Source organism: Gavia stellata, chromosome 22 (genome assembly GCF_030936135.1).
Source record: "Gavia stellata isolate bGavSte3 chromosome 22, bGavSte3.hap2, whole genome shotgun sequence".
Taxonomy (NCBI): Eukaryota; Metazoa; Chordata; class Aves; order Gaviiformes; family Gaviidae; genus Gavia; species Gavia stellata.
In genome coordinates, this window is record NC_082615.1 from 6,769,296 (window position 1) to 6,796,080 (window position 26,785).

Below are 26,785 nucleotides of genomic sequence, written 5' to 3' on the forward strand. Positions count from 1 at the left end.
CTTGGTAAGAGATTGGATCTTGTGGTGCTTTTATTTATTTGCCTTTTTTTTTTTTTTGCCTTTCTCAGGTCTTTGCATAACTAGCTTACAATACTGCTAAACTTCACATTGAACCTCAAAGGCCTCATGTTGCAGTCTTTGATTTAGAGAGCCTGAGGCTTTTGCTGACTTACAGGGTAGGGCTTTTTTTCTGGCAAAAGTTAGGAGCTGTTAGCTGCTTGAAAAATAGTTTTCCATTTATCTTATAGCCACCAGTCTGTTTTTAATTCCTTGGATGATTTCTTGCTTACCTCTGTTTCCCTTAACGGTGTTATTTACTCTCAAGGCATCTTCGTGATCCTATTTGGTGCTAAAATATAGCATGCTTCTTTCTTTTCCTCTAAGTTTCCCTATTGCTGATTCTTGGCCAGGTTTCACTGAGGTAGCTGGATAGTGGACACCGTAATCACTCTCAGCTATCTTGTATATCGGCGGCTATTTCATGCTTCCTCTCTCCCCTCCGCCAATATTCATATCCTGCAGAATAGAAGAGTTAAGGGGTCGTTTCATGCTGCATCTCTTTAATATGCTGTCTTAAACCAACATTAAAACTGTCCCTTCCTGCAGCTGCTTTGTGTCAAACTGGTCGCAGATGCAAATTGCTGTCTTAACATTGTTTATCCTCTTTATAGTAAAAATCAATAAGCAGTCTCTAGTCATGTGCAGTTTTGAGATCTTTTGTTTTTCAGATGATTGGCCCTTTCCTCACTGTGTTTTCAATTAAAGCATCTGGGAATGGTATTGGCTAGTCTCAGTAAATTAGTCTCTTAGTTAGTCTTTAATATTCTGCAACATATTAAAATTACATTGATGTATTACTTTTTCTTATTGTTTGTGTAGTATGGATTTGGAGATGCCTGATTCTCTCTTCCAATATGTTGTATTAGAATTGGTTAAATAGGTACAAATCTAGGAAAATATTGACTTAGAGCTACAGTGAACCTTGAAAAGCTGCCTATTGTAGGAAATTGGCCTCCTGTTATCTCTGATTTCATGCTTTTTCCATCTGTCTCAAAATGAAGAGATTAGGGCTGATCCTAGCTATGTGGGTGAGGCAGATTATGGTAATCTTATTATTCTGATCTCATTACACTTAGTCTCTAGATTTGAAAATGTCCTGGTTTTAACCCTTTCTTCAACGGCTACAAAAAATTTAGTGAAAAGGTAGTTGACGTGCGTTCTGCAAACTTTGGATTAAAATGTTTGTATCATCCTGAAATAATCAAGCTCTCTCAAAGACTTTCCTAGTTAGAGCAATACACTTAGATTATTTTTTTTCTAAACAGACTATCTAAAATGATGAGTAAATCAACTCATTTGAGTTCTAAAGGATAAACTTCCCCCATATATGACAACAAATAAGTAATGGTTATTAAGAATTCCATTGTCAGTTTAATACTTTTTACTCTGGGGAGTCTGAAATAAGAGGACCTTCTGGAGATCCTTAGTTCATGATAGCTCAGAAATATTTTTTTTCTAGCTTTTCTGAAAAGAAATGGGGTTTTCCAGAGCTGTTTTTCCAATGTTGGACACACAAAGATATAAAACTTAATGGAGTGTCTCTCGATCTCATTACAATTACAGAGAAGTTCATGCAAGATGCTGGAAAACATGTAGCCGTGTATTTTAAAAGAAGAAGGGACAACTGAATTGGAGCACCAAATTCCCTAGCTTTTCAGTATCTACAGCACAACTTCGCTATTGTTAGTGGGAGGTCAGCTTTAGTTGGTTGCAAAGGGTTAACTTTCTAGCCTGTGATGGAGAAAGGGACTCTTCTGCACTGGGCTCATACATTCTACTTGAGAGCACTAATGCAAACGTTGTCAGGTGGACTTTGAGGATTACAAGAGGTCTTTGTCTTAAACTTGTGGAGGAAGCTACGTCCTTTGCACAGTTTCAGGCACCAATTATGAAATAAGTGTTATTGCTTCTTCAGGCCTGTAAATGAAAAGAAACCAAAATGACAGCTGCTGATTGTGGGAGTTAGAAAGCAAACATGATTCTCTGTCTTTAAGAGGTTTGTATTTTATTTTAAGTCCTGTTTAAACAGATTCATATGATACTTGAGATTTTAGGTGGACTTCTAGATTAGATGCTGCAGGGAACTCTCTTTAAAGCATTTGGATATTGCTCTGACTGTTCTGCTGGTCATCTTTGAATATCAAGCATATTTGCCAGCTCCCATCCTGAAGTTGCATTTGGAGGACAGGGAAAAGATTGGAAAGGAAGGGGGAAAAGATGTGTTAGTACATCAGCCAAAGCCGGGATAGAAGGAAGCAAGTTCCTTCTCCTTCTGTATTTGTTCAGTCATTTTTATAGGTCATCTAAATTGGACCTTTTTGTAGACTGGTATACATTGTTACAACTGGTTTTGCTTAGAGAGAAGCATGGAATGCAGGAACATCACTTAACGTTACTGCCTCAACTGCCTAGAGTACATTGAGTGTATAACTCTTAATTAGGCTTCATTGTTTTGTAGTACAGGGACCACTTGAGCTTTTCCTCTAGTTGCTAATTCCTGTGCTGTGTTGATACAAAATTCACGTAAGTGACTGAGCTCCACTGGGACTGAGCAAGTTGGGGAAAAAATGGAGCCCTTGCAAATTACGGGTTTTTTTCTTCACCTTGCTCAGTCTTGACTAACTTCTCAAGCATTTGGGCCAGCACAGGGTGGGCGTGGAGAGTGCAGAGGTGAGAATGAATGGCTGGAGGGAAGAAGGTACTGGGAGAAGCTTAACTTAGCTGTCACTACACTTGTGGAATCAGTGCCTTGGGGACATGTCTTGGCTTTACAAAGAGGATATTCTGTTTTGTGTGTCACTCTTAACTTGTGCTAGTGCAGGCATTTGTGGAGTTGCACTATGAACAGGTCAGGGAAGAGAGCCAGCAGTGGAGAGGGGTTTGTTGGTTTTGGGGGTTTGGTTGGGTTTTTTTTAGCTAAGGTTGTCTTTGATTTGGTTTACAGTGGTTGTGCTGGCTACGCTGGGGGGAGACCGGCTTTGGCATGGGAGTTGTATCAACGTACCCTAAGCTGGCATTGCTGCTGAACGCTTTTGCTGCTGTCAAACTGTAGTCTTCATTCCTGCCCTTGGGCTATACATTCAGCTGAGTCTCATGATGGCAGAGCAGCGTTCTCTTGGTGATTATAGAGCAGCCCTTTCTTTTTGTAACTTGAATTATTTTCTTGCTGTTCTCAAGAACTCCTTAAAAATTTGCCTTACCAAAAATGCTGCTTCTATTGTGCGTTCACACTGGGTGGTGATGGTTGTTTTGCTTTGAGTACTGAGTTGCTGGCAGTGTTTTAATATATTTTTAGATAACAGTGAAGTATTTGTTTTTCAAATGAGACGTAGGAAATTGCAAAGAATAAAGAATTGCATGAGCTGGCTTAGCGATAGCGTGCCTGTTCCATTTGGGGTAGTGGAGGAGGAGGGGGGAATAGATGGTGATGTAAGGGCTGTTGCGGTGACACTCCCCCAGTAATAACTTCTGTGAGGAGCTGTAAAGGGTTGAAGGAACAATAAAGATGTTGAGAATTGGTTGACTTTTGATGCTTGATATGAATCATATCTTCTCTGTTGTAAGAGGAGGATAATTCAAATGAGCACAGAACCCTTACTGTAGCAAATGCAAAACTTTTCTTTTTCTTCCCCTGAACTTCATTCTTGACAAAGCAGGGGATATATTGCAGTCAGTCTGAGTAAAGGGTTGTCTCTCTAAAAAAGAACCATAAAACTCCTGCATAAAATTCTAGCAAATAGAGCTGTGGAAGCTCTGCATTAATGAGGCAAGTCTTTTATTTGTGATATCTGTTGGTTTAAGGCAACTGCAGTAAGCCTTACTTATGAAAGATTCACATGGCCTTGAGATTGGAGGCTGATTTTTCATAACAGTAGAAAAGTGGAGGGGCTTTCTGCAGTATTTTAAGTTCTATTTTCTGATCTAATTATCACTAGTTAGTCTTTTTCGTTTTGCTGATGTATGAAGTCTGCTTAATAAAGATCTGTATCTTCTGACCCACAAGCATTTATATCATTTTGTTCTCCATCAGCATGCCTGGTATATTTTATGGCCAAAGCTAAATTATGCTTTCCCAAAGGTGCAGATGCAACTGCTGTTGCCCATCCTAACAACGGTAGGAAATACATTGTCTTTGTGTGGGCGGACAGTTGTTTGTGGAGGGATTCTCAGATCCTGTCTGGAGCACTGATGTTGCTTTGCAGCGATTGCTCATAAAATCCTATGTGAACCTTTTAAAAGTAATTTTCATTTTTAATCTCGAAATGAGATTTCAACACCATTTACTTCACTTTCAGTAGGATAGGGGTTGAAATGCATGGGTGGGGAGTTACAGCATTTTGAAGTTGGGGAAAATGCAGTTCAAATAGATGGTGATAGTACTATTCTTAGATCACTAAGGCTGTAAACCTTTTTTGACGCTAACAGGAAATGGCGGACTTCAGCTTCATTGGCCCAAGTGATCAACCTTTGCAGCTGGGGTCTGAACTGAATAGTGATGACATTTGGGGCAGCTGTCTCAAGGTAGTGGAACATGGGCTTTTCCTTCTTCTGTACTTTCAAATGCAAATTGTGGAGTATGCTCTAGGGACTGGCGGAAAAGTACATGTGTGTCTTAGATGTGTAAGAAATTAGTAAATATTTATTGTTCAATTGCTGCAGAAAGGATATTGCAGTTAACACTCGCTTGACATCCTATGTGTAATAGGTTTTGAGGTTTGTGCACTGGTGTTAACACATAATTTTTAAACATCTAGTCATAAAGTGCTGCTCTTTCCCATGTGTGCAGTTTCGCAATGTGTAGTTGGATGTATGGGATGACTTTCACTATGCAAGTCAGTGATGTAACCCGTAAAGAATTAAACTTGTCAGAAGGACCAACAGCAGTCATTGTTGAAAGTATGGAGCAGAAAAAAAGACTTCATCGGCCCACCAGTATTTCTTGTAAGTGTCCCTGAACTTCATAGCTGTTTCATGCATGAAGTCTCTGTTCTTTCTGTCTATGCTACAAAAATCATCGTATGTCTCTGTCAGGATCAGTATGAGGCTTAGCTTAACTTGACTGGCTGACCTGAAGGTAACTTTTCTTTCCGTCTTATCCATTAAAGGTCCCAGCTTCAATTTGTATACAGCTTGAAAAAAAACTGTCTTAACACCCAAATTAAGCCTATCATCAGAAGACACAAATACCTCTGTAAGCCTAAGCTGAGTCCCTCACTCCTGCTTCCCCATTTCCCCTCCTCCCACTCGCAGTCCGTTGAGTCTTGGGGTTTTGCTGCCCCTTTGTAGCACCCACGTGTTCCCTCTTGAACTCTTGTCCACCTTTTGCCACAGTCTGCTCTGTTTAACTCTGCCTAGATAAAACTTTAAGCAGGTGGAACTATTAATTCTTACATATGTAACGTTTTGGGCGTTTGTTGCAAGAATTGTAGAGCAGACCTTTTTTGTGTCTTTTGAAACTGGAATGAAGGGTGTTTCCTTCATGGCAATGCCTGCTCAAGCAGTCCTGCCCTACTCTTTTCCTTCCCATCTCCTCAGTCACTTGCTTCAGTTCCAGAGATGTACCCTGCGCTTGCTGGTGTAAGTATCTGTGTAGCCAACCAGTCAACCGAGACAGGTGAAAAATACATCACCTCCCTGAACTGTTTTGCAGTCAGATCAGTTCCCCAATCTGTTGAACTACACAAGTGCCTGTTACAACTGCACGGAGTGCATGTGGGAGGGTGCAGCCACACAGCAGTGACTGCATAAACCAACTCAAACAGTACTGCTGCCAAACATCTAGCCCCTACAACTTGATAGTGTAGCCTCTGAGTTTGTAGCTGGGTAGGAATTCATGCTCAGAAGTATGAATTAACTAGTAAGATCGTTAATTCTGAGGTCAAGGTGTGTGCAGTATCAGTATTAACAACTTAATTGCTGACTGTTTTGAGAGATGCCTGCAAACATCCTCATTCCTGGATGCAGGCTTAAGTCATGTGGATTTTGGCTTATTCAGCTGAAAAGAGAGCTGTAAGTGTTCCACCTTTCAAGGCATAACTTAACAACTGTGGGTTTTGAGGACCATCAATAGGAGACTTGAAATGTACAAAAGTTCAGTAATATCAGAATAACTGAAGTGTTGCATAGCTTTTAAAGTATGTATTTTTTTTTAATATGGCAGATCAGGTGTAATTGACCTAGGGAACTTTGTTCTACAGATAATTAGTTGTCAAATACTATTCCTGATATATTTCTGGCAAAGAGCTGAGTAACACTGTTTCACATTCTGTAAAATTTACAATGCTATAAAATATTAACCAGCCAATATTAAATGCAAGAATCTGTGCTAGTAGAATCCTAAAGCCTTTAAATTTTAAAACCAGATGAAGCAAAGTTAAGGTTTTTATTGCTCTGTTAACTTGTCCATGCTGTAAAATGAATGCGTAATAAATACTGTAATAAAACAGTTTAAACAAAATCATGCATTTAAAGAAAAAAAAAAATGAAGATTATCTATCATGTAAACATATGCCAATTCACTGAAAGCCTTCCCCCCCCCCCCACCCCCCCCCCCCCCCATAATGTTGCTAATAGTCTGCAGGAATCTGCCTCTTGTCTTGATCTTTGGAAGCATGTTGGACCTTTTGCTTGTGTGGTTGCAATAGCTTTTTCGCTGGAAAAACCAGATAGAGCAGCTGCAGATCAAGTTAATTTACTTCCTTTAAAAGCAAAAAATGAAAGTCTGTGTTTTGAACACTTTTGAAATTTTTTGTAAGGCCTGTAGAGATTGTATCTTTTCTTAGTGTGCTTTAAAATGTAGCAGATAGTGTTTCTAATTGTATTTCCCACTGAAATGTAGTTGGGGTTTGGTAGTGTTTTCGGGCAACCTTTACGTTTTCTCCTGGCTTGCTTTGTAGCTGGCAGTTAATGTTGGTATCTGTCTTGCTTCTCACCAAATAGTCTGGTTGTCAGTGCAAGGCAAGTACATTTTTTCTTTAACATTTTCCAGGTTTTCAAAGTACATCAAGGCTGCAGTTTTCATAATGTCTTTAGATATGTTGTTAGTCACTTAAACTTGCCAGTGCATCCTGGGGTATCAAGCCTAGTAGTCCACTGACATTGGCAGAGGGAGACCTCATTTAGCTCAAACCTACTTGCTATAGGAGGGATTGTAAAGATATTTAGAAAACCACAATCAAGCTTAAATAGCAGTGGTTCACTGTTGCACTTGAAGGCTCTGAGTGTCTCCACAATATAGTCTTAGGTATGATAATACTGCATTAATGAACTGGGTGATGAAATAGAGCATGCTTATAATATTTGTGGTGATGGTTAGTTGAGTTGCGATTATGCATGCTGAAGATACAATTTAAAACTGTCTTGATGGTTTGAAGAAATGTATTATAAAACCAGGAAGATGTTCAATGAGGATTAATATACAGTCATACACATAGGCAGAAATAATCAACTGCACCAATAAAGGATGAGGAATAACTAGCTAGGTATCAGTTCCTATGAAAATACCCCAACATTACAGCGGAAAACTGGTTGAATTTGAGGTGGTGTCACGCTCTTAAGACAAGCAAAACTCATAATGAGATGTATAGACAGGGCTGTAATACCTGTACAACATGCAAAGAAATTCAACTCAGTGCATGTAAGGTCTTGGCTGTGGAGCACTGAAGTCCACAAGACAACTATAAAACTGCCCTCTAATCACATACCCTAAATTTCTGATCAAAGATTAAGTCCAGGTTGTTCCACTAATAATCATCTTTCCTGCTGCCCAGCTTTTCCAGCACTGGAGTAGAGGTGCCTTACGTGGTGTGGTATTTTTGCAGGATGCCAAGTGAACCGAGCAATATTCAGCTTCAGTGGCTGCAGTCACCTTGTTTGAAGGTTTGTATTGTGCAGCTGTTCGTAAGCAGTTTGTCTTCCTTAAGACGTCCTTTTAGACTTTAACCTGCTATTACTTATGTACCTCGTAGCAACTTTATTGTGTACAAACATTAGAATGGTTGTAATAGAGAACCTCTTACATGGAACAGTTGCTGAATGTCACTCCACAAATAACTGTTCCTGTCTGGTTAAACATGATAGGAAAATTGCTTGAGTTTGTGTGCTAGGAAAAGCAGTAATTAAGCATGAAAGTACAGGAGTGGAGTGTTGGACTTGGTGGTTTCTTGGACAGTGAGGTATAGAAGAGATAATGGTACGCATCCTCCATTTGGAATAGAAAACACAACTGTCTTAATTTCAGCATTCCTTACCTTTCATTCTTGACAGAGGAGTTTTGGGGATTTTATATTTGTAGAGGTACCAAGCATGCGATGATTAAGGGCTGGTTGTTACTGTTGCAATATGCTGTTCTTCAATGAAACGCAAGCCTTTCCTTGTCCTCTAGTGAATGTTTTAGCCATGTTGACTGCTGTAGTGTTTAAAGGCAATGTGTGGCACAACTAGCCAGGAACTCTGCCTTCTGGTCCTAGCTCTGTTGTATAATTGCAGAGACATTGTCCCTGTCTCTGTGAGACAGGTGTATCTGCTTCCTCAGAGGCGGTGAGAAATACATTCTCCGGCAGTGCATTTTAGTGAGAGATATTAGGACAGAATAGGACACATGCAAATAGAAATAGGAACTATATGGTATTCAAGTAAAATTGTTATGCAAAGCAGATTAAGAATGGATTTCACAAGCTATGAATCTAATCTGATTTATGGACTGTCATGCAAGTGTATTTCCCCAGGGTATTTTCTACTTTTACTATATGTGACCAGCTTCATTTGTATTGTAAAGCTCTAAAAGGACAACCACAGCTGGAATGACAAGCACATGTTATGATTGCTTGTTCTTCATTACCTTTTTCGGGTTTTCTGTTTGATATAGACCATCAAGTAATGGTCTACAACAGAGCCAGCGTGATGACAGAAGTTGCGTAAGTGAGAAATGTATGATTTTGATATGCTTGCAAGCTGCCACAAGACCACTGCTAATATTTCTGCAGTGTTTCTCTGTTAAGCTTGAAAGCAACTCTGAAACACTCTCATTGGAATGCTTAATAGCTTTTTTTATTATTATTTTCTGGTAGAGTGACTTTCGACCTTCATCCCTCAGAGCTTGTGCCAAGAGCTCTTACCAAAGCCTTACGATTTCATTAAAGGCTTGAAAAGTTGTAGTCGGTTGTACTTGGATGAATAGTCTGGAGCATATGATAACAGATGTGTTTTATGCTTGGTGTCCATGTTGCTAAACTTGAAGGGATAGCTAGAAACAGCCCCTCTTTTAAGAGGGCCTGGAATTTATAGCATTTGCATTAGCAGCAGGTACAGGAATAGAAACCAGGAGACCGTACTCTGACCGCTAGGTAAATGTAGTTCTTTCAAAATTTTTCTTCTCAGAATTGAGGGTTGTGCATATATTGTGCATATATGCATTTGGGTTATTTTGGGGTGTGGTTTTGGGTTTTGAACCTTTCCCAAATAGAGCAGGTCTTTACTCAGAATTCAAGGCTGTTTTCTTTCCTCAGTAAAAAAGAGGGGAGGATGGCATAGAGCTCTCTAGGCTTCAGAGCTTGACCTGTTCTTCAGTTTGTGTGCTTCACTGACGGTTCTTCTTTTGGGATCCTGCTTAAACCTAAATTAAACAGTGCTAATCTGTTTATTTTTTAAATAAAAACTCAATGAGGAAAGACATTCATTTGCAAGCAAATGACCATCCCCACTAGTATCTGAGTAAACTAATCCACACTGCACAACAGAAAACTGACAAAATGCTGGGCTCTTCAATGCTTCAAATTCGATGTGGATTGGGTTTGAGATTAAGGAAGGATGTTTTGTCTTCTGTTTCCGTGATAACATCCTGAGTGCCACAGCTAGTTATAAAAGGCGGCTGGTCCTGGTCTTTAGTCACTGTAAACTAACCCTTGGTCTGTTAGGGGAAAAAAAACACTCCCCTTCCTCTTTTTAAGAAACTGTTCTTGTGACTCCCATAGCATTCTGCTCTCTACATGTGCAAGCCAAGCTCTGGAGCTTAGGCTGTAATAACAGTTTTTTTCCTTTTTTGCCGTCCATTTTGGTCAAGCAGTGAAATGAGACAGTGCATTCGTTGCAACATCCAAATGTTGAACAGTTGTCCTTACATTATGAGGTTCATCAGAATTAGCGTTCACTTAAGCACCATAAAAGTTGCTGAACATAAAATGAATCTCACTTCTGAGAGTCCCTGCTGTTACTGAAACACTTGGGGGTCTTTTAGATGAGGGAAGCCTAATTAGAACACTAGCTGTAGCTACTTCTAGCTCTGTAAAGCTGTTTTTGTTTGGATTGTAAAATCACCAATACTGATTTTTTACTGCAGACTACCATTCGTTCTATAATGGAGATTTTGCATCAAGCTTATTGAAAATACGCAGTTTGTGATATCTATAGCTTAACCTTTCTACAAGTGGAGGGAGGACTAATTTGAAGAGAATTCTGTAATCGCTGAGGCTGGCATCTCGCTGTCCTTCACAAGCAATGGAGGCAGAAGTGGTGATGTTGTTACCGTTTTATCTCTCTGTGTTAGTGGAAGCTTCCTATGCAGAAGGAAACTTCGTTGAAGACGAGACCTGTGGCAAAGTTCCTTGAGCTTTATTGACTCTTTCCAGGATCTCCATTAGACTTTTTGGAGGTCACTACAGTATACTTTAAAATATTGGGTTTTTCCTCCCATCTCTTTGTGCCACATAAACCTAAAAAAGGTGAGCCATAGGGAAAGAGAACTGTTGTCTAGATTCTTCTTTTTGTACTTCTCTCTCTTTCTTGTGTTATCTGAAATAAATAAATAGGTCTTCATAATTGCAGGGTTTTGCCAGAGGGGAAGTAGTAGTACAAGACTTGCAAGGCCTGAGAGGCAGGGTAAGTTAGTCTGTGCTGAGTTCTGTCCTTGTGACTAGACTTGATTGTACCTCAGCTAACTTAAAGTTCCCTCAAGTATTGTTGTGTTACACACAAAAAAAGTCAAAGTGGTTTTGAAGTGAAAGCTTGAATGCTAATTCCTAGCTATATTCCTCTCTTTCTTGTAACAAAGCAAAGCCCACTTCACTGTACTTGCCAGCCAGGGCTACTGTGGATTTCTTGACCACTGTCTCTTTCTCTCTCCCTGTTTGGAGTTTTGCATGGTGAAATACTGCATGGAATTATAATTGCAACTTGACTTTATCTCACATAGTTAAAAGTAACATCCTTTCCTGCAATCTTACCCAGCTACTTCTCCCCATTAGCCCTTTCTGAAGGTTAGGATTTACCTATAAATGTTTATATGGAACAAGCCTCTAGTGATGGGTAGATCTGTGCAATAGATTTGTGATGAGTAGATTTGTGCAATAGACTGGGAGGACAGTATTACTTACAGTTTGGAAAGAGAAGCTTAGATGCTAGGGTGGCTGTGTCCTGTGACTGTCACTGTCATTTTTGGTTTGTTGTCTTTCAGCTTTGTTTTGTATTTTATTTTGGACTAGATTTCCAGGTTCTGTCAAGACAAACAGAAATAACTTAGTTTCTTTAAGAAAAAAATAAGTCTAAAGACAGCACTATGTAGCCCAGACACTAGCCTTTTGATTTGCACAGCTTCAAAATTTCCTCTCCTTGATTGCTGCTTCCAGCTGCCTGGCCTGCTGAAAACGCTGTCAGTGTGGAAAGTCAGTGTGCGCGCCATGTTGAAGTAACAGTTGTCACTTCAGATAAGGCTTCTGACAAAAGCACCGCTTGAGCAGTGGGGAAGAAGGGCCCTTGTACTTCGTATTTGTTTGCTGGGAAGACTTTCTGAAATTCTTTTTTTTAGTTTGGATTTTGTGCTCTTTTTGGGCCTTTAAAAAGATAACGGTGGGAAGAAGTGTTCCTATAGTGATGATGGGAATTGGGGTGAGGGTGAGAACGAAAACCTGTATCCATAACACATTATTGCATCATATTACAATCTATATGCATTATTTAGGTATTATATTATAATACTTGGTAGTTGAGGGCGGTTTAAGAAACAATCTTTCTCTGACTGTTGCCAGTAACACTTGCTCAGTGGTTGTTAAGCATTTTCACAGCTTTTTATATCCGCCTGGAGAGCAAGTATTCACAATCTTAAAGCAATCATGTCCAAATATGGTGCTTTATGTTTTGATCTGAAAAGTGTATATATTTTGCATTTCCTGTGTGTGATTATGATCAATTGAATTTATGGAAAGGCCTAAAATATTTTAGCAGTTGTGTGTTCTTGAGCAAGTCACCTTAATTGTCTAATGTATCTTTTTGCATTGAATGTTGGAAGTTAAAATTAACTGTACAGTGTGTCACGATGAATAAACCAAGAAAGGAAAAAGTCTGATTTGGCTTGACCTGAGTTACAATGCCATTTTGACGTGCAGATTATCTTAGGTTTCCTTAAGATGCCGTTTCCTCCGTGCAGCCGCCTTGCAGATGGTGTTAGGCAGCTGGAGTGAGGAGGATTCATTTGTTCCGGGGATTTCGTGGAACATGAGGATGAGGTGGGGAGCTGCAGGTTACCAGGCTGTGTCTTGGGTTGTCTTCTACAAAACTCTGAAGAAATTAATTTGAATATCCTGTGGTGCCATTTGTCGTGAGTTTGTGGGGAAGGAAAATGCTGTGTAATGGACTGTGGTGAACTTGCTCTGTTGAATTCAGGTGTAGCTTCCCGTGAAGCAGTGGGTGCTTGCTGGTTTTGTAGCTAGATTGTACCTCTCTTCTTGGAGCAGAAAAGGAGCCATTTTTCTCTGAAATGAAAAGCTGTGTTAAAGCACCTCTGCAGAGGGTGAGAACCGTCCTTCCACCCACCATTCCACCCTGGGATGAGTATTTTCCAGGCTTAAAAATTCAGTTGCAGCATTGCTGCCTTTGAATCATTTGTTCACTTTTTAAATTTTAATTCCTGCTCTAGTGTGAGTGTGGCTGAGCGCTTTCCTTGGGTTCTTGAGACTTTGGGAGTGTTTTTAATATACTGCATTGTTTTCTTTGTGGGAGTGTCAGCACAACTTCGTTGAGGAGAAAAACCACTTTGGAAGCTAACAGGTTGTACTTGGGCAGTTGTGTTACCTTCTGTTTCAGCGCAGCAAGAACGCACACACACATACACACACCCAAAAAAAAAAAAGGGGGGGAAAAGAGGAGGTTCAGCCAAAACTCAGAGCCCTCTCTGAACAAGTTTTTGGGGTTTTGTCTCTCCAAAACCCAAGCATTCTGATGAATTTGGCTAAATTCACAAGCACATAAGTACATTTGAGGCCTTATGTTTAGTTTCATGTTTGCATATGGGAGTCAGCTTGAGAGTTGAGATGCCAGATCTGCTTGTTATGTTCCAATTTAGTGCCTGCATGTTCCTGAAAGCTGCTTGGTTTTGAGAGGATCAAGACTGGTGTGCGACAATTCACAAGGGTGGAAAAGCTGTGCTTAGAAATATTTGCTAGGTATGGAATTTAAAATGGCTGGGGACGCTTGCTGTGTGTGAACTGTTCTAGCTAAAACTTGGGAACTGCCTTGTACGGCTCTTCTGCAGTGCCTCTTCTCCATTTCCATGGGAACAGATGGGCTTTTGTTGATAAGAGATCTATTATCAAACTAGGAAACTGACAGGCAGCAGTTGAGCCACTATTACTGTAGAACAGGGCTGACTACAGACTGAGGACATCACATGGCAGTATGTGTTCAAATGTAGCGGCTAAAAATATCCTTCCTTCTTCCTCCTCTCAGGCATAGATGCCCCAGTGTGAAAGGAAGAGTCGCTCTGGCATAGACTTGATTAGATCTATAGCCGGCAAGGGGATTGGCTGCAAAGGAATGCTTTATGTTTTGACCTATACAAAGAGCAGCAGTTTTTAACAGTTGTTGAGATAAATAAATGTTTGTGCCTTTTAGATTTTTTGCAGACTGTGAAGGCTGTCTCAGTTTGGAGCAGTGAATCTTTTAAGTTTCATTTTGTTGCTTAATTTATCTGTATTTATTTGTACTTGGGGAAATTGTCAAAGCAAAATCCAGTGATACATATGGTACTTATACTAAATTTTATAGCTTTGCTAAGTCTGGGAAAATCTTACTGTAGTTCAGCTACAATCTTTGTTTTTCTTAGAGGCATAGCACTCGTTTTTAAGTATCCAGATGATAAATTTTAATCTTAATTACTATCTGGAAATCACTTGGAAGCCAGTTGGAGGTATGGGATAGATGGATTTACTGGATGCTTTTCTTAAAATGTTTTGCAGCAAAATGGGTTAATTAAAGTCAGTTCTTTTTCATTTCAGCGGGTTTATGATTTAAAACACGAGAGAGCAATGTCAGATGTAAACATCTGGACACACCAGTGCACAGAGTTCTTACGTGTGTTCCCAACTTACTTTTTAGTTGTATTTCACTAATGGATGTTAGTGGCATAAGTTTTTTTGAAAGCTGAAGTAAAATGAAATTTTACATTACTATTCTGCAGTTGTCACAATAATAGCTACATAACTTTATAGCAGCCACCAGAATTCCAGCCTTGTGCACGTGGCTGCAAAGTTGTGCTGAATTTAAGGTACTTCAGTACAAGTCTTTTGCTTGACTAACTATCGGGAGCAGCTCCAGTGGTGTCTGTTTGAGACACTGTCAGAAAAAATGATTTTGTGATATCTGTGACTCCTCTTTAAATGTTATGTGAACATGGAGCTTTGTAAAGAAAACATTAGGTTCTGTTGCCACTGGAAGAGTGCACACTGAAAGACTTGGAAGGGGGAAGACAGGGGTGTTTACAGGGTGACTGTGTGTATAAGCTCTCTGATATATAATACAGGGCATGGGTAGGTTGGCTGTCTGCCAGGGTGTGAATGGAGCTGTGACAGCTAGTTAAAATGATCTTAGAAAGGACAACAGGCTATGAAGATACGTCAGTCTGGGTGTGAAGCAGGAAAAAGTCCTTGGAGCAAACAAAGCCACTGAAGGGGGGAGCTGTGGAGGATTCATTATTACAGCAGAAGTCCCCTGAACAGGTTGTACACGCATATGTGTAGGCAGTTCACCTTCCTATGCCTTCTATCCAACTATTTTTTTCCGGTCACAAAGCTTAATGCATGCCTCATCAATGCTCCCTCACTGGCATTTGGCTTCAGGCCAAGCATTAATGAGTACCCCAAGCCCTATGTGATTTGGCTCCTCCAAATCTATTAGCATATCTTCAGAACAAGATAAAACTCATTAAAATAATTTACATTTGGGCATTAGAATTTCTGATAATTTTTAATACCTACTGCCAAAAGCACGAATATGTGGTAATGTCCTTCGTGTGAAGCTACAGTTTACCCATTTTTTTATTCCTGGAGAAAGAACAGACTGCCTTATCCCTTAACTGCTCTCTGATGGTAATGAAATGGGTTTGTAGTACACAATCTTATCGAAGGTTTGATCTGTGCTATCTTTGATAAAGGAATGTGCACTTGCATAAGAAATCATACCACAATGTGTCATGTTTGTGTTCTGTTGTATTGTAAATGACTCTAGTGATGGCGGCTGAGGTATATAACAACCAAACTTCCTGGTCATTCAAGCAATGTGCCAAAATCTTTGCATGACTGAGTTGTAGATCTGGGCTTCAACCTGTGCCTTCTGTCTCCCTAGTCTGAATGCAATTCACTTTTTTACATACCTGTTTTTAATCTCCATCTCCCCCGCTCAGTGTCCCAGAGCTGCCTGTTGGTGTCATCTACCTGTATTTCATATTCTGGAGTTGAATCAGTTTCTGCACAGAACACTATTGTGCAGTCAGTACGGCGGTTGTGAGAGATGTGCACCTTTTTCTTGCTTAAAGGCAATTCAGCAGACATCAGCTGATCTGCATCAACTCTCCATGTGCAAGCTTTAAACTCAGAGCCTGTGACATAGCCACACTTGAACTGCTCATGACCTGTGGTCAGATTATCCTTGCTAAATGACTGAACTGTAATGCATGCTAAAACAATGCTTGTAAATAAATAAATGGAAGCCCACAGTAGTAACTGCTCAAAAGATAGTTGAATATTTTTATTTGTATAAAAGTACTTAGGATCTTTCAAGTATTAAAGTCTCTTCAACTGAAAATACCCTGAAATGGGCCGTAAAGGTGCATATCTTTGCTCACCTGGAGTTCTGTAGTGTGGCCCTGCTACTGTGCTAGTTCCCCAATGGAAGTGTTGGCACCTGGGGGGATGCATGTCCTACCATCAGCCTCTTCAGCTGGGAGTTAAGGAACAGGCAGGTAACTATTACCCACTGTAATTCTCTGAGGAGATTCAGATTCTGTTCTCTTTTTGCTTTACCAGATTTCATTTCAGTAGATGCTGAGGTTTTTCTCTTTTACATGTAGCAGTCGGCAATGAGGCAGATTAGGGTGTTGAAATGTCACGTATTTTTGAAAGGCAGCAAACGTTCATCTTTAGAGTTTAATTTTCTGAAGCACTCCTGTCAGCTATAAGAATTTTAAGGCTGCACTTGCAAATTCTTGTCTGCTTTTCTTTTTTTTATTTCCTCTCATCACCCTTCCAAAAAAGAAACATAGTGAGATAGGGAAAGAAAAAAAGAAGTCAGAAACAGCAGTAATTGCTTATGAAGATTTTGGGGTTTTGGTGGATATCTTCGCCATAACTGCATGTGTATGTAGTACGTGATCTTTGGATCTGCATTCATGTTGTCTTTCTCTTTGCATTTCCTCGTCTTCCCGCATTCAGGCAATGCTAATCATGTGATACTTTTGTGACTTGAGGCTTTAAGTATATATCTTTTTTAAGTCAGATTCAGTTTTTTGTTGGCAGTTGTCACAAAGTTAAAAAAGAATTTCAGAAAGCTGAGAAGGAATGAAAGTGTTCTGGGAAAAGTATTGTTGTGGTGCTTAATTTTAAGGGGGGGGGCAGGTTCTGTGTGATGTTACTTCCAACACCAAATGAAATCTTTTTGGAGAGAGGTACGTTCAAACTATAGCATGGCTTTATTTACAGAACATATTACTACTTTATTCAAGAGACTACTTTCAGTCAGCGTACCAGCCTTGCCTATTGCACTGTACCATTTGGCAGAAATTCAATGAAAAATAAAGCACCCAAGTTTCTAGAGCAAGTATGCTTCAAAGTGTCAATTTGTGCTTTCTAAAGCTACCTGTTCACGTGGCTCATCTCTTGTGACTCTTGATCTTTCATTCATTGTAGAATAAAGTTATAGTAAGAAAAGTATCCCTTTAAAAAAAAAAAAAAAGAAACTTTGTTCATCTACACTTGCTGTTTGTATGTGTTTAACTTGCTTTATTAACATAAAAAATGCTCAACAGGCAAGTCACTGTTTCTGCTGTCCGATTTAACCTGGTTTTAACTTGCATCAGCAAAACCAGCTGAAGCTGCAGTTGTATCTGAAGCTAGGCCTGTGCTAATGTTGGCACGAGGGAGTTTTTTGTAAAATTCTCTATAATATAGATGTTGCGTAGAATCTTTAACATATCCAGTGTGGAACCAGTGGAAATGCAGAAAAGCTGGATGAAATCACGTTTATGATGAAAGTATCAGGTTTGTCAGCTGAATTCAGGAAAAAGGGATCATTAGAAGTGATAAAGAATCAGAATTTCTTGGCTTGCAGATTTTGGACAGAATTTTTGGTGATGACAGCCAGCTTAATCTTTGGCACAGACCTCAGTCTAGTTATGTTGTTAAAAGTACCTGTGGACTTACAGTGACTTTCTTACTAAAGCATGGGGTTTTGGCACCAAAATCCTTTGGCTGTTTTAAATTACTCATCCAGCTTTTTGTTTGCCACAGTTCTGAACACTCATGAGATGCAGTGGAGCAGGATGACTAGCACCATTTTTTATAGGTTCATCTTGCAAGAGCAGTCTTTGGAACAAGAATGGGAAGAATCAGCTAGTACATTCATCAGTTTTGCTGTATCTTGAAATGTGGTAAGCTTATTTTTTGTTTGCTTCCTTCAGGTTTTGAATGAAGAATGCGATCAGAATTGGTACAAGGCAGAACTCAATGGAAAAGACGGCTTCATTCCCAAGAACTACATAGAAATGAAACCACATCCGTAAGTAGATCTCTGGTGATAGGCTCCCTTGATCTTACTTTTGCACATCCTCTCAAACAAAAGGAAGATTTTCTGCTGTACCTTACCAGATCTACCAAAAAGTATGGATAGATAAAGGATAGCTATTGACTTGTATCTCTGGCTGTAGTGTTTACTGTAACTCACTTCACAGCTAGCTATGTAACAGAGTGTTTTTGGAAGCGTTTCTGGTGGTTGTCCTGGTGTTTTGCTGTAGTGTCAGACAGACTGACCGTGGGGGGAGTAGGCATAAATCAGCAGAAGACTCTTTAGTAGAGAGTTGTCACCACCACTGCACCAGGAAAAAGAGTGACTGTGTTCTTGTGATGATTCTCTATTTTACTTAGCGTAGCAGATAAGAGTAAGAATTGTGGCATTCACAGCTCACCAGAAAAATGTTTAAGGATATTTGGAGCTGAACTCTCAGTATGTCTTATGTCACATCCTGAGTATAGAATCACAGAATAGTTTAGGTCAGACAGGACCTCTAACAGTCATCTGGTCCAACACCTGTCTCACAAAGCAGGCCAATCTCAAAGAGTGTGTAGTGTTATGCAAGTACAGTTGCATTGATTTGCAGCTCCACAGAACTGTATTTGAGTAACTACCTTGAACGTTTCCTCCTAGATAGAAAGAATCTAGCATATGAAAATAGAAGCGTTTCATAACTGGATATTTTCTTTGTGATAGTCCATGTATTTCTGCTAAACTCTGGTTCTGCCAACCTTTGAGATCCTTCAACATCTGAAAAAGAAAACAGCAAGCTCTGGGTGAAGAGTTTCAAAGGGGAGATAAGGTTTAGGAAGGACCAGCAAAACCTGTAATCAGGGTTTTTACAAGGAGCTGTAGTGTTTCAGTTGCCCATGAAAACTGATGATTGATTTGTTAATTGTTGGCTGTAATTATATCATGAAGATAATGCAGTTAAATCCAATCAAGAATTATTTTTCTAAGGGCTCTTTTGAAGTAGCAGAAGGAAGCTTCTGAGGGACTGTGTGCCAAGAAGGAGAGGGGGTATACTGCTTTAGTGCAGCCAAGTGGGAAGTGAAGCAAGGATGCACAAGAAAATTCTGAAATTGTTTAAAACCTTGTCTGCTGCAGTAACGTGTCTAGTTTACCCTAATCATGTTAGTCCATTTGGGATCACAAATGTACGTTGCAGTTTCTCTCTCATTGATTTGAATCACCATACGTCTTCTCATAACAGTTTTGCAGGCATTTGAGTTATACTGCGGTGTCTCCTGCGATGATGATCAGTTTGTTCTGTAATCATCCATGGTATTTTGTTTTAGAGGGATAGAACTGTCAGTTTTTTGCTTTTTGATATCAAAGGGGAATGAAGGATGTCTGAGCCTGCAAGTGGGTGAACTTGGTAATGTTTTTTAAGTGTAGTTAATTTGACCTTTTCTGAAGATGTTTAAACTGCTGATGGCAGCTGGATGGAGTTAGCTCCATGTGTCAGCAATGCTGGGAGTCTTAACTAGTGCATTAACAACCCTGGGAAATTATGCAAAAGTTTTTATAGTGTAATGTTAGCTTAGCTGTAATGCAGAGCTCCCTAAGTAGTCCAGCAGGTCATACAAAAAGCAAATTGCAGGCAGCTAACCAGGTATGAGAAAGAGAATGTTCCTTTTCTCAGACTAGTATCAAACCGTGTTGTGGCACGAGAGTTTTTCAAGAGGATTTGGAAAGAAAGCAACTGAAAATGGCTTTAAATCCTGTCCTAGGACCTGAAACTTAAATCTTCCAGCCCCATAGCTAGTCTTAAATGCAGTGGTTTTTTCTTGCTTGTGTTTTGCGAATCTTCCGGTTTGATTTGTAACTGCTAGCAAATAAAGCTGAAAGGAAAATGTGGCACCTCTCGGTCACCAGCTGAGTCACCTGGGTTCTGAAGGGTTAATCTGAATTGCCACATCAATTAACAAAGCAAAGATGTAAGTAGACATAGGCATGATACGCAGAAGAGCTGCAGGAAACTGGGCAGGGAGGCTTCCTGTGAAGGCACAACAGTGCAGTTCAGTGGCAGGGCTACCTTTCTCTCTTTAAGGAGGCAGGGGAAGAATTTGCCATTTATGAAACGGCCTGGATCAGACTCATGGTGTGTGTATCTCGAGTGTTTGTGTTCATAATCAGCTTTTCTTGAAGACATTGCTGAAGTCTCACTTTGCAGTATTGTAACTTTTGTGGAGGAAATCGGCCAAGCTAAATGGTTGTGCAAAGTAAAGCCAAAAGAATTGCCAAATTGCCGATTGAAATGAGTCTGAACGCGATGTGAACTTTGTGTTGTACCAATCAGTGCATCTCCTTCTAGCTGTGTAGCATCAGCAGTAATGCCCGGATTTGCTTTTGCAGTGCTGACTGGATGAGTTTCACCTACATTACAAAGCTGGTTGAAGACAAGAGTTATCAAGCTTAGCCTTTCAGCAGGGAGGCTGTGGGAATGTTGTGGTCAGTTTCTTTGGCCTAATTTTCTTGGACATGCTGTGATTTTTGTTATTTTTTTCAATCATTCTGTAGCAAAGATTCAGATGTGCACAACACTTCTGTGCTTTGCAAGTGTGTTCTTAAGTAGACGCTAGTCCTTCAAAATAACTTTCTTTGTTTCTTTCATCTATGGGGTTTTCTTTTCATCTTTTTTATGTTTAAAATTCAAGCTTTTTTACTCTGAATGGGCTAAAGTGGTAGTGAAGTCATAAAACTGCAAGGGAATTCAAGAGCTGTGAAATATTTTTGTCTATTTAAAGTAAAGGGCCTTAGAAACAACTGGCAGAAAACTTTAAGGATTTTATATTGTTACTTTGGAAGTGTTACTTCCTTTAATCGAATTGTACACTTTTACTTTGCAGTGATTCAGTAAAATTTAGGGGAAAACCAGGGTATACTTCTGAGGCTTCAGGAAGGATTATAGAAGTTCTGTTGAGCTCTGTCATGCTTCCCTTCTATTTTACAGAGATGGGTGAGGTGTTTTGTCTTTTTTAAGGTGATGCTTTCATTTCCAAGTCACATGTGAGTAATTGAGAATTATTTGAGAACTAAACAGAATTAAAACACTTTGTAAACAAGAACTATGGCAAGATATCTAAAATTGTAATATAAAGCTTGCTTTATGTAACATTTGGCAGAGGCAAAATTCAAGACTTCCTTATCTTTCTGACAATTGTGCCAAAAGCCCAGGAAACAAAATAATACCTTTGAATTCTGAAGGAGTTTCACATAATGGTTTCTCTTGGTTGAAGGCAGCAAAGTGCGGTGAGAGACAGGTAGACACTCCCTCTGCTGTCTCTGCCACCACCTCGGGTACCGAGAGGCAGTGCAGATGCTAAACCACCAGGAAAGTACTAAATGCCATGAAGTTCTTTATCGCTGGAAATAGGATAGTTGTGGGAGAAAGCTTTTCCTTTCCATTCCAGGGGATAAAAAGTACACAAAAAGACTTGCAAGCAAGTGAAACATGTCTAGGTGATCATGGAAACCGAGTGTGTAAACAAGATGTATAATTTTCAGTGCCCAAATGCTTTTCATAATGGAGCTGCATAGCTAAATGGAGTGAATACCCCTTTTACAAGGGGGATGTCGTAGAGCAGCTTTATTGAATGTGTCACATATAGTAGAAATACATCTGTGGACTCATCATCCTTGATGTAATACAGAGATGTGGTTTTGTGTAGCCTCCTATGGTGAGCAGATACTGAAGCCAGCCAGTGAGAGGAGCGAGGGCTGCCAGTAGCTGGAGAGTCTGGTAATCAAGTAATCGGTCCTCCTTCACCTCTAGAGATAGCTTCTTAGAGAGGAATATCTGGTGACTTTGTGATATCATGAAAGCTTCAACTTCTCTTAAGAACGGCTCTGTTTCAGGGTGGGTTCTGTAACTTCTGCCTTTTTGCTGCACCAAAACCTTCACTGTAGAAAGTAAACTTTGTGAGTAGAGCCCTTGTTACTAAACGCTCTCCTCTAAGGTCAACCATCTGCATGGTTATAGGCTGTGTGGTAAGTGCTTCTATCCTGTGTGATCTGGTACTCGGAACTGAAAGCTGTACTTTTTGGTTGTGAAGATGGTTCTGCTCTTCCCACACCATGTGACCTACCACTCAGCTCTTGTTTGCCTTTAATCTTGGATTATTCTGGAAATGCAGATGTAAATGTGGGTAAGAATCCCATGACCAGGGGCTGTAGGTCAGTGCTGACGATCTGGTTGCCTGAGGTGGGTTCACCCTTGGTGTCATGGAGGTGGTCAGCCTGTGGCTTTGGCTTCTGCACAGCTGTCGAGAATTTCAGATGTGGCTTGATGGCACAGCTCTTTCATGCAAGCACTTATGTGAAAGCTGCTAGATTGTCCTGACTGTAGGAGAAAGCAAGAAAATAGGCTACTGAAACAAGTATTACCAGCATCTTTCCTAGAACCAAATTGCATGCCCAGCTCAGCACTCCTCTGCAGTGAAGTAGAAAGACTTTGAAGGAACTTTTCTCACTTGGTCTGCATGTAGCTCCACTCCTGGCATCTGCCTTAGCTTTCTGACAGGAGATACCAGTCTTTGACCAACCACAGTGCTGTGGTAGGGGTCAGAAAGATTGGACTCTGGGCTGCAGGACCAACCAGCTGCTGAATGAAGCTACTCATTCTCTCTGCTGAAGTAGTTGTGTCTTACCACCTGATCTAAAAGAGACTAGAAATTGTTTTTGATGATTTGTGCAGGATGTGTCAATCCATATGCAGGATCTTGTTTCTACAGCTGTGATGTTTCTGAAGAGAAACCTGTGAGTGAACTCCCAGTGTTTCCCTTGCATTTTGCAAATACTACTTTTTAAAAAAAAAAAAAAATTCCTACCCGTTAATATAGTGATGCTTCTGTGCTTAACCCTTAATAACTTAAATTTTCTGTATTGTCTGCTCTGCAAATCATGACTAAGGCATGGGTGGCTTCTCCTTAGGAGGCATAAGTAATAAAGGAGACTGTGTAGTTACTCCCCACTGATTATCTTTGGGTACTAAGAGTGAAATAAATGCTTCGATATCATGGGGAAGTTTAATAGTGACCAGCCACCAGCGCAGGACTTCTTTGTTGTCTCTGAGTTGATGGCATCATACAGTTTGGACAATTAAAACTTTGCATGTAGAGACATGAAATTTTATTCATTAGTGACAGAGGAAGGGACTTGAGTTTCTTGCTTGAGCTAGGCATTTAATCTGTTTGACTTCAGGTTATAAGGTCTGATTACTAAGATGTCAGTGCAGACCGCAGTAGACATTTTAACTTTGTCCAAGGTTGTAGCCAGTTCCCAGGGTAGTCGTCTTAGTCTCACAAAGCAGGACTTTGCTGCGAAGCAGTTGTGGATATTAGGTTCTCATGTTGTTTTATATGCTAAAATGCAGATACAATAAGCTGCAAAACAATGTGAATAACGCATTAGATTTTGAGCAGGTTTTTTTCCACCTCTGAAAATAAATCCTGTAATTTGAGGATTTCACTCTTACCACATCTCGGCTTTGCTAGATTGGGTGAAATAGGGCTATTGCAAGCACCTACTTAGCAAGTCACTGTTGCTTCATTGCCAGGATGAGATGAAACATTGTGAAAAACAGCATGGTTCAATAGCCTGTATTGGAGTGGCAGTAAGGTGCAGTTTAGTTATTTCTGTTAGGAATGATTTCATCTCTGTGTGAATATCTACATCTGGCTTTTCCATGAAAGGATTAACATTCTTAACTTTCCCTATTGTTTTCTTTTCCTCACTCCACAGGTGGTTTTTTGGAAAGATTCCCCGAGCGAAGGCTGAAGAGATGTTAGGCAAACAGAGACACGATGGTGCCTTCCTCATCAGGGAAAGTGAGAGTGCTCCTGGGGACTTTTCCCTCTCAGTCAAGTAAGTAATGCCCAGAAGCAATCATGTGTGGTAATCAGGCCATCTACTGCTCATTTGGACTCATGGGTGAAGGACAGGTGATTGTTAATGCTGAGGAGCAAGAATAATCTTTCAGATGCCCTATAGCATTCCTGTTCTTCCAGTGATACTTATTGATTCCCTCTTTAATAGAACAAATATATATGCTGTGGTTTGTAACGAGCCTACAGGGCTGACCTGGTGGCATGTTGCTGTCTGGCCCGTGTAGTCTCAGGCACTATCTGTTGGTTTGTTTGTGGATGCCATTCCTCCTCCTTACAGCCACAGAGTGCCTAGGGTGTACATGTTCTCTCCCATCCTCCTTCATTCCTCTTCTGCAGTACAAGTTAGTAGTCTATCTTTTCTCTTTGTGTAGTACACTTACAAATATGTTTTCGTGTCTGCTTGTCACATGCTTTGGGGATATTCATGTTGTCTAGCACTGGGACACGGAGCTGTGAAAACAGAGGCCTCTTCCATCTCTCACAGCTGCATTCCACATTGGTAAAGAAATTCAGTCTAGTAACAGTGAAGTGAGGAGGAGCAGTTCTCTGTTTCTCTCTCTCTCTGGTTGGACTTAATGATCTTACAGGTCTTTTTGCAACTTTAATGATTCTGTGATCCATCCTTGAATAACCTTACTAGAAGTATTAACTGTTAACCAGCAAGAGTTCCTGCTAGTTAGCCATGGCCCACAAATACCATGCTACCTATCTTGCCCATCTGAATTCACTGTAAAATAGAGGTATTAGAAACTTGAAAGCGTACGTGACGTAATTTAACGTGGGTTGGGCGTGGGAGGGATTCTGTCATCAGCAGTTGATTTTTGCCCTTTACTTCATGTAATCTTCCTCTTTCCTACCAGAAATTAAGATGATTTTTCTTTAGAATCCTAACAATTTTTGATTATTCATGCACGATTCCTAGTTTGCTGTGTTTTCTGTAACTGTCAGTGATCTGTCTCATCAGGATTTTTTTTTTTTCTGGTCATCTTTGGTCTGTAACCAAATTTTTGTCCTCCTGTACAGCAGCACTGAGTCATGCCAACAAACTGGATTAAAGCCACTGGTTTTAAGAGGTGTTTATATTTCTGTCATGAATACAATCATCTGAGCTGGAATACTAGATATGAATGGAAGCTTCATTCCAGAAAGTGCATTCCTTTAAGAAACAAAGTTGTAATAGCATAGCTCTGCCTGCCTGTTAGCTTAGTGTTGCCATCTGGTGGTAATGTCTCAGTTGGTTTGGGGTTTTTTTCCCCTCTTTGTTTAATTTAGAAAAGTCTTTTTCCTAAAAAGTGATCTGCGGGATTTGAAATGGTGAGAAGCTCTCAGGCTGAGGAAGGGAGACCAGAGGCAGTCCTCATGAGTTGTTTCATGTTAGCTTTACAGCCAAGATAGCATCTACATTTTTAGCCGATGTATAGAAGCTGTGCATGCAAGTGGAAAACAGTTGTCTCCTGTTTTCAGTGTTTTAGACTGAAGAAAAAACACTGATGTGCCACTCGTCTGGAAAATCCCGATGGACTCTTTGGAGTTCCCCTTTATTCAGAGTAAAATTGTTGGAAAAGTAGCTTCAACTGAATGCCATCATTTGTTGGGAAGAATTGTTAACACAGAATTGGAGTTGCTGCGTTCCATGTGCAGCATCACCTTTGAAGCATTTTCTGTTCTTTGTTTTTGAAGGACCAGAGAGATCCTTTTGTTTTGCAAGACAGTCTTTTGCCTAAGTCCAGACTGGCTACCAAAAGGGACAATCCTACCCTCCCTGTGGCAGTGTTTTCCCAACAATTTACCTGTAATGGGACTGGTGCTTGTGTATTGCAGTATCACACACACCCAGTGCTGCTGTGTGAGGGAGGGACTGAGACGGTGAGAAGTACAGGACCGTAGCAAGAGTAGCACAAACCTAAATTGGTTTGAGTCAGTTGTGAAATCGCTGTGCGTGAAGAGCTAAACCAAAGCGCTTGTACTGTTTGACTTCAAAATCTTGTATCTGGGAATGTGGAGTGGAAGGCATGATGGTGCAGCTACTTTAATGTGACCTTGCACTTGTACTGCAAAGTCCATGGTATGTGTCCAAGGTATTCTGTGCACTGTCTTCAGCAACTCACGTGACTGCATACATCAAAAAGTACATGTACTGGATGCCAGCTATGTGGCAATGTAATGTAAAATAAAAAGCTGAAATACTGCATGTCATCCAGGATAAAAAGTGTTGTTATACCAGAAATCTTTTACGAAAAGACTTCAAACTTTTACAAATTCAGAGTGATTTGAAAAGCTGGTTTTGAACTGAAGTCCTATTATAAGAAAAGCACATGTGAAGCTTGCAGGATTTTTTTCTAAATAAATTCACTATTTGGGTTCTACCTCTCTGATCACTGATTTCTGTAAAATACAATTGACAAGTGGTTTTCAGACATCTTTCTTGCAGCAGCCATACAGCAATCTATATTATCAGTGTCATTGACAGTTTTCACTGTGCCCTGAAGGACCTTTTTGTTCCAGACTCTGTGCTGACAATCCCAAAAGAGGAGTACTCAGTGACTAATAACGTGCTTTTTTTGTGTTCATCATTCTTTCCGCACAGGTTTGGAAATGATGTGCAGCACTTCAAGGTGCTTAGAGATGGGGCTGGCAAGTATTTCCTCTGGGTGGTGAAGTTCAATTCTTTGAACGAGCTGGTAGATTATCACAGATCCACATCTGTCTCCAGGAACCAGCAAATATTTCTCCGGGACATTGAACAGGTGCCACAGGTAAGAGAAGGGTCCTCGTACAGTGCGCTT

General features: G+C 40.2%; 1 protein-coding gene across 3 annotated transcripts in view; it reads left to right on the plus strand.

Moving 5' to 3' along the window:
* GRB2 (growth factor receptor bound protein 2) overlaps positions 1-26,785 on the plus strand; it is a 46,148-nt gene that overhangs the window by 17,191 nt on the left and 2,172 nt on the right. For 2 of the 3 annotated variants that reach the window (XM_059828334.1, XM_059828335.1), the window contains 3 exons: positions 17,999-18,096; positions 23,854-23,976; positions 26,587-26,755. In XM_059828334.1, the coding sequence (XP_059684317.1) occupies positions 17,999-18,096; positions 23,854-23,976; positions 26,587-26,755 (390 nt within the window). The remainder of the gene's footprint in view (positions 1-17,998; positions 18,097-23,853; positions 23,977-26,586; positions 26,756-26,785) is intronic. The other variant, XM_059828336.1, reaches the window with a different exon arrangement.